Genomic DNA, 12,638 nt, shown 5'->3' with positions numbered 1-12,638 from the left:
ATTCCCATATTCAGTTGCTGGGTTTAAAACATGTTACTTCACTAACATTTCCATTTGCTATTTTCCACCATTAGCTTTAAAATGAAACTGTTATTCATTTTGATGATTTCAAAATTATTACAATTTCAGAGCTAAAACAGACAAATAATAAATTGCAAAACCAGCACTTATTACAATATCTTTCCTTTCCAGGCTTCATGCACAGCTTTTCTGACTGATCCAACTTCGTTTCCTGCAAGAGGATCACTTGTTTAACTTGGATGAAGTACACATAACTTCCACATGCTGGATAGTACATAGTGTTTTTGGCACTGACTGGTTCATGACTTCACTGCATGTTTCAAAGCCCAGGAAAGCAGAATTAACTCCACATTTGGAAACAGGTTTCAGTCGTGTCCTAAAATAAAGCGGTAAAAGAAATGATCACTGCTGTCTGACTATCCTGAGCACAAATACTTCTCTGTGTGGTGTCAAAGAAACAGAACCGTTTTCCATGTTGTAATCCCCCAATCAGATTTCAGCTCAGCCTCTCTTAATAAATGGTGAACACTTGACAGATCACAGGATGAAGCTGCAACTCCACGAGCAATTCTCAAATCTGAAACGTCATTGCAATCACTCAATGTAACGCATCCTGAATAATTCCTCTTTTTGCAGCATGCAGGTTTGTAAAGAACCGTGACTTCTAATCAAATAGATCACTGTAATGAAAAGGCCCTGAAACACATGCAGGAAGATGGAGATCCAAGGCAAGGTATAAAGGTTAATGTGCTAACAATGCAGACACACAATGACAAGTAGGCGATCTATTACACTTCAGTATTAGTCTGAGTCATCAAACAAGTAGTGATTAAGTCATCCTCCTAAGCAAAGGGATTGCGGACACCCTCCCTACCCATTTCTATTGTCTGTCACTAGGCCTACCACAGTTTCTCTCACAGCTCTGGAAGATGGCCAAGAGTGTGTGTGAGCACCTACCACACACACATATTTACTTACACACACACACACACACACACACACACACACACGCACACACACACGCGCACACACACACACACACACACACACACACACACACACACACACACACACACACACACACACACACACACACACACACAGGCACGCACGCACGATTAGTGATTACTCATTCATACTGTCTCTTTTAAAGGGACGTTTCTTGTGCCAGCAAAGCGAGCAGCAGCAGAGGCAGCAGCAGCACAAGGAGGAAAAAAGCGAGTGTGATCGCTGCGTTTGCCTTATAAGGCAGGCGGCGTTGCGCTGTCCACGGTGCTGAAACTGACTGTACGGCTGGCATCACGGAGGGGTGGACGGACGGAGGGACAGACGGATGGAAGGAAGGGAGGAAGGATGGATGGATGGATGGATGGATGGATGGATGGATGGATGGATGGATGAATGGATGTGGGGGGGTGTAGTGAGGGGTGCATGCAGCTAACTACATTAATCACACGCACGGACACGCACGTTGGCACAAGTGGGTGATATGTGGGGAGGCTGGAGGGCATGTGCCAGTGAGTGGAGATGATTCCACATTCATTGATGAGCAGCAACAGCAGCAGTTACAGACTGTAGGTCCGAATGACAGAATGCATCCATACCCCTGCAACCGGCTCAAAAAAAAAAAAAGTCCCCTATACTTTAGCACCCCCACGTCAGCCCCTGCAGGTGTGGATGAGGAGAACACACATGCACACGAGTGGAGTGTGGCCCTCCTCAGCATCAGCACCACAATCATCATCATCATTCTCACCACAAGCAGCAGCAGCAGCATGAGCATTACACATGCAACGACAGGGAATCCGTTACCTTTCATCCAGTCCAGCACTTGCTTTGGTGTCCATTTACTTATAGGTTCCATAACCAAAGCCATGGTGTCACAGTCTCTCCGAGGTGAACGGCACGGCAGTACTCGACGCGGGCGACATAAAACGACCTGTCAGTCACATCTGGAACGACGACGACTTTGGGGTGGAGGGCCGAGGGTGGGGGGTTACACGGCGGCTAAATCTGGGGGAGAAGAGAAGGTTGTCAGGTTTATTCTCTCCATCAGAGCATGGCCGCCTGCAGAAAAAAAAGCGGTGAACGGGGATGCGGTGGTGCAATCCACGCGCACACACAGACACGCACTCTCTCTCTCGCTCTCTCTCTCTGTCTCTCTCTTGCTCGTGCCTTCCCGCCAGCAGCCCCGCGCGCTGTGAGAAATGGATTCGGTGGGCGCGAGGGGATGGAGCGACCCCTCCCCTCCTCTCTCGTTTTTTCCTCCCGCCCGCCTCGCTGCAGCATCACCAGGGCCACCACTCATAATACAGACCAGGGAATGGTGCAACGCACACCATATAGGGGAGGATATCTCTCTCTCTCTCTCTCTCTCTCTCTGTCTCTGTCTCCCCCCTCCTGTCTCACACACAGAGAGAGAGAGTTTATGCAAATAACTTAACAACCCTTTAATGGATGTATACAGTAGGAGCTGTGTAGCAACAACACCACAGCCAATCAATAATAAATAAATTGCAGCAGGGTGTATAAAAGCAGCTTTGCATAAGTAGTTATTTTGTGTCATCTTTTGTCATTTGCATGAAAATGTCAGCAGCGGGGAAGCTTGGGCCATATCACACGGTAAAGTGTGAGCTGTTTTTTTTTAAGTTCACCATCTATGGATGAGCAAATCAGCATCAGCTGTCAGGACGCTGCTGCTGCTGCTGCTTGCTGATCGGTGCACGGAGGCCCAGCTGAGAGGAACAGCGCCCCCTGCTGCGCACCTGGGACACAGGTGACGTCATGGATTAAAGCAGCAACCACCCCTCGCACGCGCGCGCGCGCTCACACGCACACGCAGTGATCATACATAACTGAAACTCTTTATTGCTCTTACAGTGTTCAACAACAACTAATAGTCCAAAACTCATTTGTTCCAAAGTGCAGGATTATATGAAGCTCCAGTGTGAACCTTCCAGCAGATAACAACAATCATGACTTAAGGGGTCATATAAATGAAAACCAGCAGCAATTAGTGATTGTGTTTATGATTCTGGCAACGTAACCCACCAAGGGTCAATGTTTGTTTCATCCTGGATCAGAGGAAATCATTTATGGGTCCATTTGCCAAACTGTTTGGATTGTAGTCGCCACATTCTTCATACATGCTCTCAGCCTCTGTCTCTCTCTGTCTGTCTCACAAATGCAGAATGAATTTGAACCGTACTGCTGCAAAAATACAGGTAAGCTATTAAGCTACAGTAATTATTATTATTATCTATGCACTTTTAAAAATACAAGTTATAAAGTGCTTTACAAGGACAGAAGAATAAAACAAGTCATTAAATCAACTAATTCAACATGCTACAAATTATTCATAAATGCTGCTTGTCTCCGCCTCTTTCTGTTTGTCTACAGACTTAACAATAATAATAATTATCATCATCATCATCATCTTTATTGATAGAGCCTTTTTCAAAATCCAAGCTGCAAAGTGTTTCACAGGAACATCAAAATATAAAAGACCAGTAATGAAATTGTTATGAATTTACAAAAGACACATGAAAACACATAAAAATACCATCTGGTACTGACAGCCAACCACTGCATCTCCAAATCCTAACCCCAAACCTCTGTATATATTGTATATTGCAAGTTTGTTCATATTTTGATTAGATCATCCATCTACCTGATGCAAATAATGTCTCAATAATCCTGCATTTATTGCTAATAACTGTATTTATTCCTGTATCATCAGAATATGCAGTTTGCACTAAACTTTAGGCTCACTTTAATGCTCTTTTGCACATAATTGTGAACAGCAGCTAAACAGTTATTCTCTTTTTTTATACTGCATTGCCCTTGTTTAAATGCATGTGTGATGTTTGATGAAAATACTGTAGGAACGAAGAATAAAAACTGTACTTCCTTGGCCAATAAAGTTGATTCTTATGAATTGTGCAAAAGGTGCCACAGATCCATCCTAATGTGAAACATTTAAACATTATTCCAGATGTTTTAGCATAAAAATGAAAAATAATTAAACTTAAAATTATATTTCTTGTATATTAATGATCATAAAAAATACAGCACAATGCATACCTAAATGTACATGACAGAGACAGACACTTTATAGATCCAGAGGGAAATTCAGGCTTCCAAAATAAAAACAAAAAAATTATTCCAAAATAAATTCAAGATGAAATACAAAATAGACATGAAACAAATTTATATGCTTTTAAAAACATATATATATATATATATGTTTTAAAATGTGGTATAATTGTGGTACAATGTAATACAACAAAGATGTGTAATTAGCATATAGATAGAATGTGAAAATCATTTTTAATATTCATGTTTTATTTATTTATGCTTTCTAATTTAAACCTAAATAAACAGTGACACTGTGTTGTCAATATATTTGAGCAGTTAGCTTATATTTTATACAAATTGAAGCATTAATGAATGGGGCCCTGTGTTGGACACTTGTTATTCAAATCAATCAATCAATCAATCAATATTAACTATTAAGATGATTTGTTTTTGTTTGTTTTTTTGTTTGTATTTTTGCACTAAAGTATTGTTTGGTCTGTTCTTGTATATGCTAATTATACCTCACTGTTGTATTACACTTTACTCTGTGTATGTACCACTACAATTATACCACAATGGGGATATAGGAATATTAATATGTACTTCAAATATCTCAGAGTTTATTTATATTTTTTTCTTTTAAAGTACATTGTTTAAATGGTTTGGCAATGTGAGGTCTAACAGCTACTGAAGGGTTACCACATTTGTAGTCACAATATAGTTTTTTGTGACCTGTAGTGAAGTATTTCCGGCTGTAATGCAGGAATCTGAAGTAACACCACCTGAACCGAGACTCTGACACGTTGAGCCGAGGAGGAAACGGGCCATTTCCCACCCAAAATTAAACTGCTTCCATGTCTATGACCTCCTCCTCCCCCAGCAGCCCGCTGAACAAAGTCACCGGTGGGCGGGACCACGGCGCTCAGTTTTCAGCCCTCTCCCAATGTCACTGCGATGATCTCGGCCTCCCATTGGCTCCTGTCTGCGCACACGTCACAATCATGATTAGAATTGATGATCGGACGTTCTGATTTCATTGTCTAGCAAAAGGGGACTGCTGAAGAAATCTGCTGAATTTGAACGTTCGTGTGATTTTGACATCAAACATGGTACGTAGGGAGGTGATTTCACTTTTGGCTTCGGGTTCTCCGGGAGCGTTTTACCTGCCGGTGTCCGCTCGAAGCCCGGGTCAGTGCGAATGGTCCCGCCGGGGTCGGGAAATCACGGATTTGAAGGAAAAGTTTAGCCGCGGCTATCCATTGGGAAAGCTATGCTAATGCTAGCTAACGCTGGTTGGCTCAGACATGGCCGCTCGGGCCTGCAGGCTAACGCTGCACGGCCGTTGTGTCGTCCCCCGGTGTTGTTTACCGTCCGGCACTCAGTCGTGAAGTTGTGTCTTGCGCTTCCCGTGTGGTAATTGTGTTTGTGAGTCCGCTGGCTGTCGCCTCGGTGCCGTACTAATGTGACGTGCCCACAATTTGCTCGCTAATTCTCCCCGTAATGTTTCCATATTGACTGTAGCCATGCGCAGTCAGCCTGCCAAAATAAACCTGCTGCTTGCTTATTGGTCGCACTACATTCCCGTATGTGACTGTGTTTATCAAAACCTCCAGCAACTACACTTCCAACTCACCCAGCGCTGCTTTTCAGCTTCTCTGCAGCTCCAGGTGTTTTCACTTTAACCGTCCTGCCCGCCGCTGCTGCCCTTTTTCCTCCTTCCTTTGTACACAGAAGAGGTTTGCAGCGAAACTTTCATCTGTTTACAGCGCAGGACCCTATTCATTACCGTTTCTATTTGTGTGGCGCATTAAAAAATATAAGCTAGCTGCGTTAAACATATGTATATATTCGTGAGGAACTATTGCTTTAGGTATCAGTTAGAAAGCATGTTAGAATATAGTGTCCTGCAACAGATCGATAGACACTTTATTCATTCCTTTAGGGAAATGCAAAGTATCCAGTAGCTCGCACGTTAGATTCAAGATAAAGAAAACAATGTAGAAAAGAACAAGCAATTAACGTACAAATTGTACTAATAAGGTGCCAAAAATGCTGGTATTAAAAAAGTTCCCAAAAAGTACATTGTAAGAATAGAACCAATAATATTAAATAGGAGCAGGATTATTGGTTTTATTGCACAGTTGACATCGCTGGCGTGTGGCAGCCAACACTATCATGCTTTGTGTTTGCCAAAAAGTCGTAAACTGTAGTAAAGTAAACTGTAATTAAAATGTGAAATTTTAACTTCTGGGTTTATGGAGGAGTACTGAGTTAAATGTTTTGCTAAAGACAACATGTTAGCATGTCTGATAGGGTCATTTATGTTGCTTAGTGGCTTTGTAGTAGCTTATATCGTGGTAGCATATTGTAAAAATTTTCAGCTTAACAGGGATAGCAAGGGATTTGATTTTGATTATTTCTTTGCTTCCACAAATATGCACACATGCATTTAAACTGAATTCAAACTGAGAATAAGTGTTTCCCACTGTGTACATTTATAAATGTGTTAAATCATGTTCAAAAGTGAATCTGAACTTTGGTGCACACTGTGCAGATTGTGATGATACAGGAATAAATCCAGTTATTAAGAATAAATGCAGGATTATTGACGCTTAATTTACATGAGGTAGATAGATGAAAGTGCAATGAAGCGGAGAGCAACGTTGCTGGAATGAAAATATTAACAAATATGCAATACACAGTATTGTATACAGAGATTTAGGGTTAAAGATGCAGGATTTGTAGGTGCAGTGGTTGGATTTCAGTACAAATCACAGCACCAAAGTGCACAGGTATGTGATAAAGAGTATATTCAGGGATCCATTAGGGTTAAATGACAGAATGCTGACTAGTTATCTGCAACATGATGAAACACATTTCTGCACTTCTCATTTTGATTCTTGAGTGAAGGGTTGTAATTATTTTTGTCATGCTCTTTTAACTCATCATTTATGTTGACTGCTTTGCTTTCTTCTCAGCCACATTACTCGAAGGTGTGCCAGGTACACTGAGACAAGATGAGTACGACCAAAATAGTGCTAACCTAGAAAATATGGAGGTTTTGCTGTGATCTGCATGGCTGCCCCGTTCCCCTCCAGTAGCAGAATGGATGCGTGGCCACAAAGACGTGGCCTGCAGACTGTGAGTATATCAGAATTATGTTATACTTCAAGCTAGAGAAAACTACATGGCATGAATTATAACAAGTTGGGATCTGAGGACTGTGATGTTTCTGGGAAATAAAAATATGTAATAGTTTAAGCATTTGATAAATTAAAATTTATAGTGAAAACACACAGTTTTTAATTAAATTTGTCTCTAAATGCATCTTTTTGCTGTGTCTAAGCTGAGGAGACGAACGGAAATTGCACAAGCGTCAAAATGATAAGCTGAAGGCTAAAGTATTTCTCTTAAACCTAATCATCAACTAAGATCTGTCAGTGAACTCTAAATAGCACTGAATTCTTATCTAACTTTTTGAGGGTTCTTTATCTTTGTGATTGCCTCTCAGATGAACCTGCGCTCAGTGTTCACAGCTGAACAGCAGAGGATCCTAGAACGTTACTATGATAATGGGATGACCAATCAAAGCAAGGCTTGCTTCCAGTTAATACTGCAGTGTGCTCAGGAGGCCAAACTGGACTTCAGTGTTGTCCGGGTAGGTCCATAAAATGTGTTTGTGTGTGTGTGAATGAGCAATTGTTGCCAGAAGACTTGGCTATGATTTGTGTTGTGTATGTGTGTGTGTTTTTTTTAATATAAGTACTCATGTAATGATGTAGCAAGTAATTGAGTTCTTCATCCGAGTCATGAATTATTATCCTCACTTGGCTGAATTAGTTCCTGTAATGTTTTGCAGAATGTTTTTTCTAAGTGGTGTTAATGAGCTGATTACTTTTTCCCGGCAGACATGGGTTGGCAACAAAAGACGTAAGCTCGCCTCCAAAGTTGACCAGAATGGAGGCATGTCTCATTCCTTATCTAGCCACGGACTAGCTGCGGGGCTCCTCTCAAATCACACATTAGCTGGAGGTGCTCTGTCCAATCACAGCCTAGCGGCAGGGGCGCTGCTTCCTGCTGATCTAGCTGCAGCACGGAGCATCCAGAATCGCGTGCACCTTCTTCCTCCATCTTCATCCTTCCCGTCTTTCTCCTCAACATCTTCATCCCCTTCGTCTTCCTCTCCCCTCAGCAGTGGAAGCAACAATAACAACAACAATAACGATGTAATACTGACTGGGATCTACTCTCTGAACTCTGTCCCTCGCTCCCGACCACGACCCACAGCCCCTCCATCGCAGTCAGACTCTGAGCTCTCTGCACACACATCCTCATCCCTGATCAACCAGGTGCTGCAGAGCAGGAACAGCTCCACCTCCTCACCCATCCACTCCAAGCTAGTGTCACTCTCTCAGAATCTCCCATCCCTCACATCTGCCTCAGGGCCTTTAGTCTACACTGCAGTCAGGAAGGGCACTTTACCCCTTGGGGAGGGAGGGATAAGTGTAGGAGCAGGGGTGGTACCTCACAGCTGGACTAGACAGTACGGCACAGCGCAAACTCGCCCTTGGTCCTCTTCCTCACAGTCCCAAGCTCAGCTCCAGCCCAGACCTCACTCCAACCCCCAACCTCAGCCTCCGGCTCCACAGAAGACTCGGGTGTCTCCCATAGTCCAAAGCTCTGGCACCTCCTCTGAACGGACACCTCGTATTCAGCAGGTCTTCACCTTGTCAGAAAGGGGTGAAGGGGACCGACTTAGACCTGCACAAGCACCCACTCGGAAAAGCCAGGAGACCCGTCGGCCGGCACCTCACCCTCTGGACACCTTCCATAACTTCTCTATTGCCATGGAAACTGGTGATGAGGAAGACGAGTGGCAAAGGGAAGAGGAGTTGGCAAATATGGCCGCTCAAACACTTATCCACAAGGAGCAGACCTCACCCAGCCCGACTAGGGCTGAAGTGCGCGTCATCGGAGGAAACCACACACCTCCTATGACTAGCTCCAGACCTGCATTTCTTCACAGCAACACAGCTCTTCAGGGCAGCTACTCCCTCACAGCACAGACCTCACTTACAGGGGACTCCAGCTCACAGGTAGGAGATGTTCTTTTGTCTGCACCATCGGTCCTTAAGATGATCTGAAAGATTTAACATTTGTGTGTTGTGTGCAGACTTCAGTTGGTGTGTCTGCTGCCCCATGGGTTATCAGTAACTCCAGAAAGAGAACAGTAAGTACTTCTTTTCAATACCAGCACAACAGTGTGAAAATTTTGAACATTACAAAACAATCAGAAGTACCTAAATGCATAATAACGCTAGAGATGTGGTAAATCCTATGACTCGTAAGTGTGCCTGTGATTAGTGTGCATGCTATGTAGTCAGACAGAGGTTCTTGTTTTCAGCTGCAGGATCGGACCCAGTTTAGTGATGGAGATCTCATCCAGCTGAAGCGCTACTGGGACCGAGGCATGACCAGCCTGGGCTCGGTGTGCAGGGAGAAGATCACTGCTGCAGCAAACCAACTCAATGTAGACACTGAAATAGTCAAGGTAACCAGCCACATAAAGTTTCAGGTTTAAAAACGTATCAACACAAGTAGGGACTCCCTTCTGGTATTGAACAGCTGCAGAAACTAATGGAATGATGAGAGAAAGCTCAGAGCATTGCATTGTCGGGCCACTTTTTTTGCCGTTTTGTGAAAGCAACACTGTTTGTGGACTCTTGGGGCTATGAGAAAATAGAAAAACAACTTTTCTAGGTCATTGAAGTTTTATAACTTACGCAAAGTTGTGTAAAAGTCATGCAGTTATGTATCAGGGCCACCGTAGGAATGCTGATGGACTAAATATAGTCCCTCAGTTCTGGCTCACACTCATGACCCTCTGCCATCTCACTTACAAGGATATTTATTGCAAGCAAGAAAAATGTTTGCCTACAGAGATAGTACACTAAGTTAGCTTCAGATCAATGCTAAACAGCCTCTGCAGTGTGAGTGTGTAGTCCTCCATCTGTTTATAACTTTTGCTTCTTTCCACATCCTTGGTGTGGAGTATTTTTCTGACACTGATCAAAGAAGTATTGTGTTCTTTAAAAGAGCAAAACTTTTGCATGCAAGGGAACACAATTACAGTGCAAAATTGTCCTCAGAAACTGGGCAAGGAAACTTAATGTGATCAAAACCTTTCACTGTCATTCACCTTGACATTCAGCACATTTGTTTCCAAAAGACAAATCAATATTCTAGAATTTTACTTGAGTATGTTTTTATTATCATCTTTGACACTTTCTCTCGTGTCTTCTGATTGGCAGACGTGGATCAGTAACAGGCGGAGGAAGTACCGTCTGATGGGTATTGAAATCCCTCCTCCTAAAGGCGGGCCTGCTGTATTCTCAACCTCATCCCCGGGAAACGAATCTCCGGTGGCCCTCAGCCCAGACGGCGAGCCGCTAAGTACTCCTGAACTCGGAGATGACTTAAATGATGGGGGATCTGTGTGCCTCTCTGAGGGTGAGTCTGCTGATACTGAATACATATGAACACGTACCTCTGTGCTAAATGTGCATCTCACCATTCATGCACTGTTCTCAAATCTAGATGGCACCATCGATTCACAACACAGAGATGGAGAGGATGGAACTGATGTGTCCGCTGCTGCTCCGCTGGCCAACAATGTGGTACTTTCACTCTTTTTCTCATATTACAGTAATGCCTCATTAAATTTAGCTACTTAGGAATGGACACCGCTTGGGATTGTTTTCAGACTAGAATTTAATTCAATCAAATCAAAGCTCAGAGCTTCATGCTGCATTCTAGTACTTTACATTTGTAATAGACCCCTTAGAAAGACATTTCAACATATCATAGTGGACCTACTGCTGTTTTTATAGTTATTTCATCTTGAGAATGTTTTAATTAGTACCTAGGATGCCTACAGCAGTGTATCAAATCCAATGGCAACTATTCACAAATAAACTTCCTCTCCAGACAAGCATGTTTTATCAGACCACTGTTGTAAGAAGTGCAATATTTTTTTTTGCTCAGCACATACTTAGAAACACTTGAAAGATTGTATTCATTTGAACCTTTCTGCATCCTAATTTACAGTTACAGTTAGCCGTAACAAATATTTCATGTCCTTCACTTTCATGTAATATATTAAGTATTTTAAATCTTGTGTAGAGGTGTACTGTACAAACAATATACATTTAATGTGCTTTTCTCCATCCACTCTATCCTAATATTTCCAAATAAATAAATGTCCAACGGCATTATGATTGCCAGTTCCTGGCCAATTATATATTGCCAAACATGACAGTGCCTTCTCGCACCAAGAGTTTATTATTGGCTTTGTCTGAAAGCACTTTGTTTATCACTGTATTGTTGAAGTTATAGGTTTTGGGGGGTTATAAATGCAAGAATATGGTTTATTTCTTTGAGGAAATAAATAAGCTTTTGACCCAAAAGTACATCGAATGAAAGGAATAAAATCCTGAACAGACAAGACTTGTATGTACATCTGACAGTTTCTTTACATGACGTCATAATTTATATGATCTCTGTGTTCTTAATAGAAAATCGAAGTAATTGATGAGGATGAAGAAGCTGATGATGACGAAGATGGTGATTTAGTAGCTTCGGACCTCGAGCAAATGCAGAACCTGCTAGAATTCAAGGTAAAAACATACACACTATGAGAGATCGACCAGTGTTTGCACTGCCGTGTACATTGTGAGGATAAAAAATCAGTGTGTTAACAGTCTCCACCTCAAGCTGTGAAGTAACTTTTTGCCCTTGTGTTTCAGCATGAGGAAGTGCAGTTCTTAGAGAACGAGCTAGAGAACCAAAAACAAAAATACGAGGAGCTAGTCAGCTTCACGAAGAGCCTGCTCTACGCTGTGAGGGATAATGACCTGGAGAGACAGCAGGTATAATAACAGTCAATCCATTTGCCTATCAGCTTTAAGTGGAAGGAGAGCGTAAAATTCTAAACTGAAATGTACTGTGTGTGTTTAGGAACTCATGGCCAGTCTACCTCAGCCTTCAGACCAGGACTGGGACATGGCAGTGGACAGAGGAGCCGAGGCTGCTGCTGAGTCAGTAGATGCATCCCCCATCCACGATTTCCCCCAGACAGCCGGTGCGAGGGGCATCGATCCTCTGCACAGCCAAGCAAACGAAGAAGTCCCGCTGGTCACCATAAACGAAGACGATACAATAACTGAAGTTACAGAGCCCTCTGCATCAGAGGATCAACTGCTGGAAGCAGCTACTGAACAAGAGTGACTGTCTCATTTACATCACCTCGCACACACACACAAGCTCATACAGATACGTTTTCACACTTCCACACAAGAGAGACTGTTTGATTTTAACATTTACACAAACACTCTGGTAAACTCGTACTCCGCGCCCAGTGCCTGTGGATTGATGCTTCACTACGACTGTTGGGCTGACAGATGCCTTTTTTTACTGCATATCATTCGCCTTGCTCTGGTTCACTCCAGAGAGAACAATAAAGACCTCTAACTTATCTGTCT

General features: G+C 42.7%; 2 protein-coding genes across 7 annotated transcripts in view; one reads left to right on the top strand and one right to left on the bottom strand.

The window, feature by feature from the left end:
- Positions 1–5,811, bottom strand: part of si:ch211-26b3.4 (connector enhancer of kinase suppressor of ras 2) — a 79,415-nt gene extending 73,604 nt beyond the window's left edge. The window contains exons 1-2 of one of the 5 annotated variants that reach the window (XM_055016627.1): positions 5,732–5,811; positions 1,834–2,034 (exon numbers count right to left, since the gene is read on the bottom strand). In XM_055016627.1, coding sequence (XP_054872602.1) covers positions 1,834–1,897 — 64 coding nt within the window. In that variant the 5' untranslated portion in view covers positions 1,898–2,034; positions 5,732–5,811. Of the gene's footprint in view, positions 1–1,833; positions 2,316–5,731 lie in introns of those variants that run through there. The other 4 variants (XM_055016626.1, XM_055016628.1, XM_055016629.1 and 1 more) reach the window with 4 other exon arrangements.
- hdx (highly divergent homeobox) lies at positions 5,054–12,631 on the top strand. Of its 2 annotated transcripts, none has more exons than XM_023272286.3 (11): positions 5,054–5,207; positions 7,077–7,239; positions 7,610–7,756; positions 8,007–9,194; positions 9,272–9,328; positions 9,503–9,649; positions 10,410–10,608; positions 10,696–10,775; positions 11,673–11,774; positions 11,904–12,026; positions 12,115–12,631. In XM_023272286.3, the coding sequence occupies exons 2-11, from the start codon at positions 7,174–7,176 to the stop codon at positions 12,382–12,384; spliced, it is 2,379 nt and encodes a 792-aa protein (XP_023128054.1). In that variant the 5' UTR covers positions 5,054–5,207; positions 7,077–7,173; the 3' UTR covers positions 12,385–12,631. The 2 variants fall into 2 exon arrangements, with proteins under 2 accessions (XP_023128054.1, XP_054872606.1); XM_055016631.1 differs by having other exon boundaries at positions 5,086–5,834.
- The last annotated feature ends 7 nt before the right edge of the window (positions 12,632–12,638 follow it).

Source organism: Amphiprion ocellaris, chromosome 13 (assembly GCF_022539595.1).
Source record: "Amphiprion ocellaris isolate individual 3 ecotype Okinawa chromosome 13, ASM2253959v1, whole genome shotgun sequence".
In the NCBI taxonomy this organism is placed as follows: domain Eukaryota; kingdom Metazoa; phylum Chordata; class Actinopteri; family Pomacentridae; genus Amphiprion; species Amphiprion ocellaris.
The sequence above is the reverse complement of the archived record's forward strand: the minus strand, read 5'-3'. Positions and strand labels throughout refer to the sequence as shown.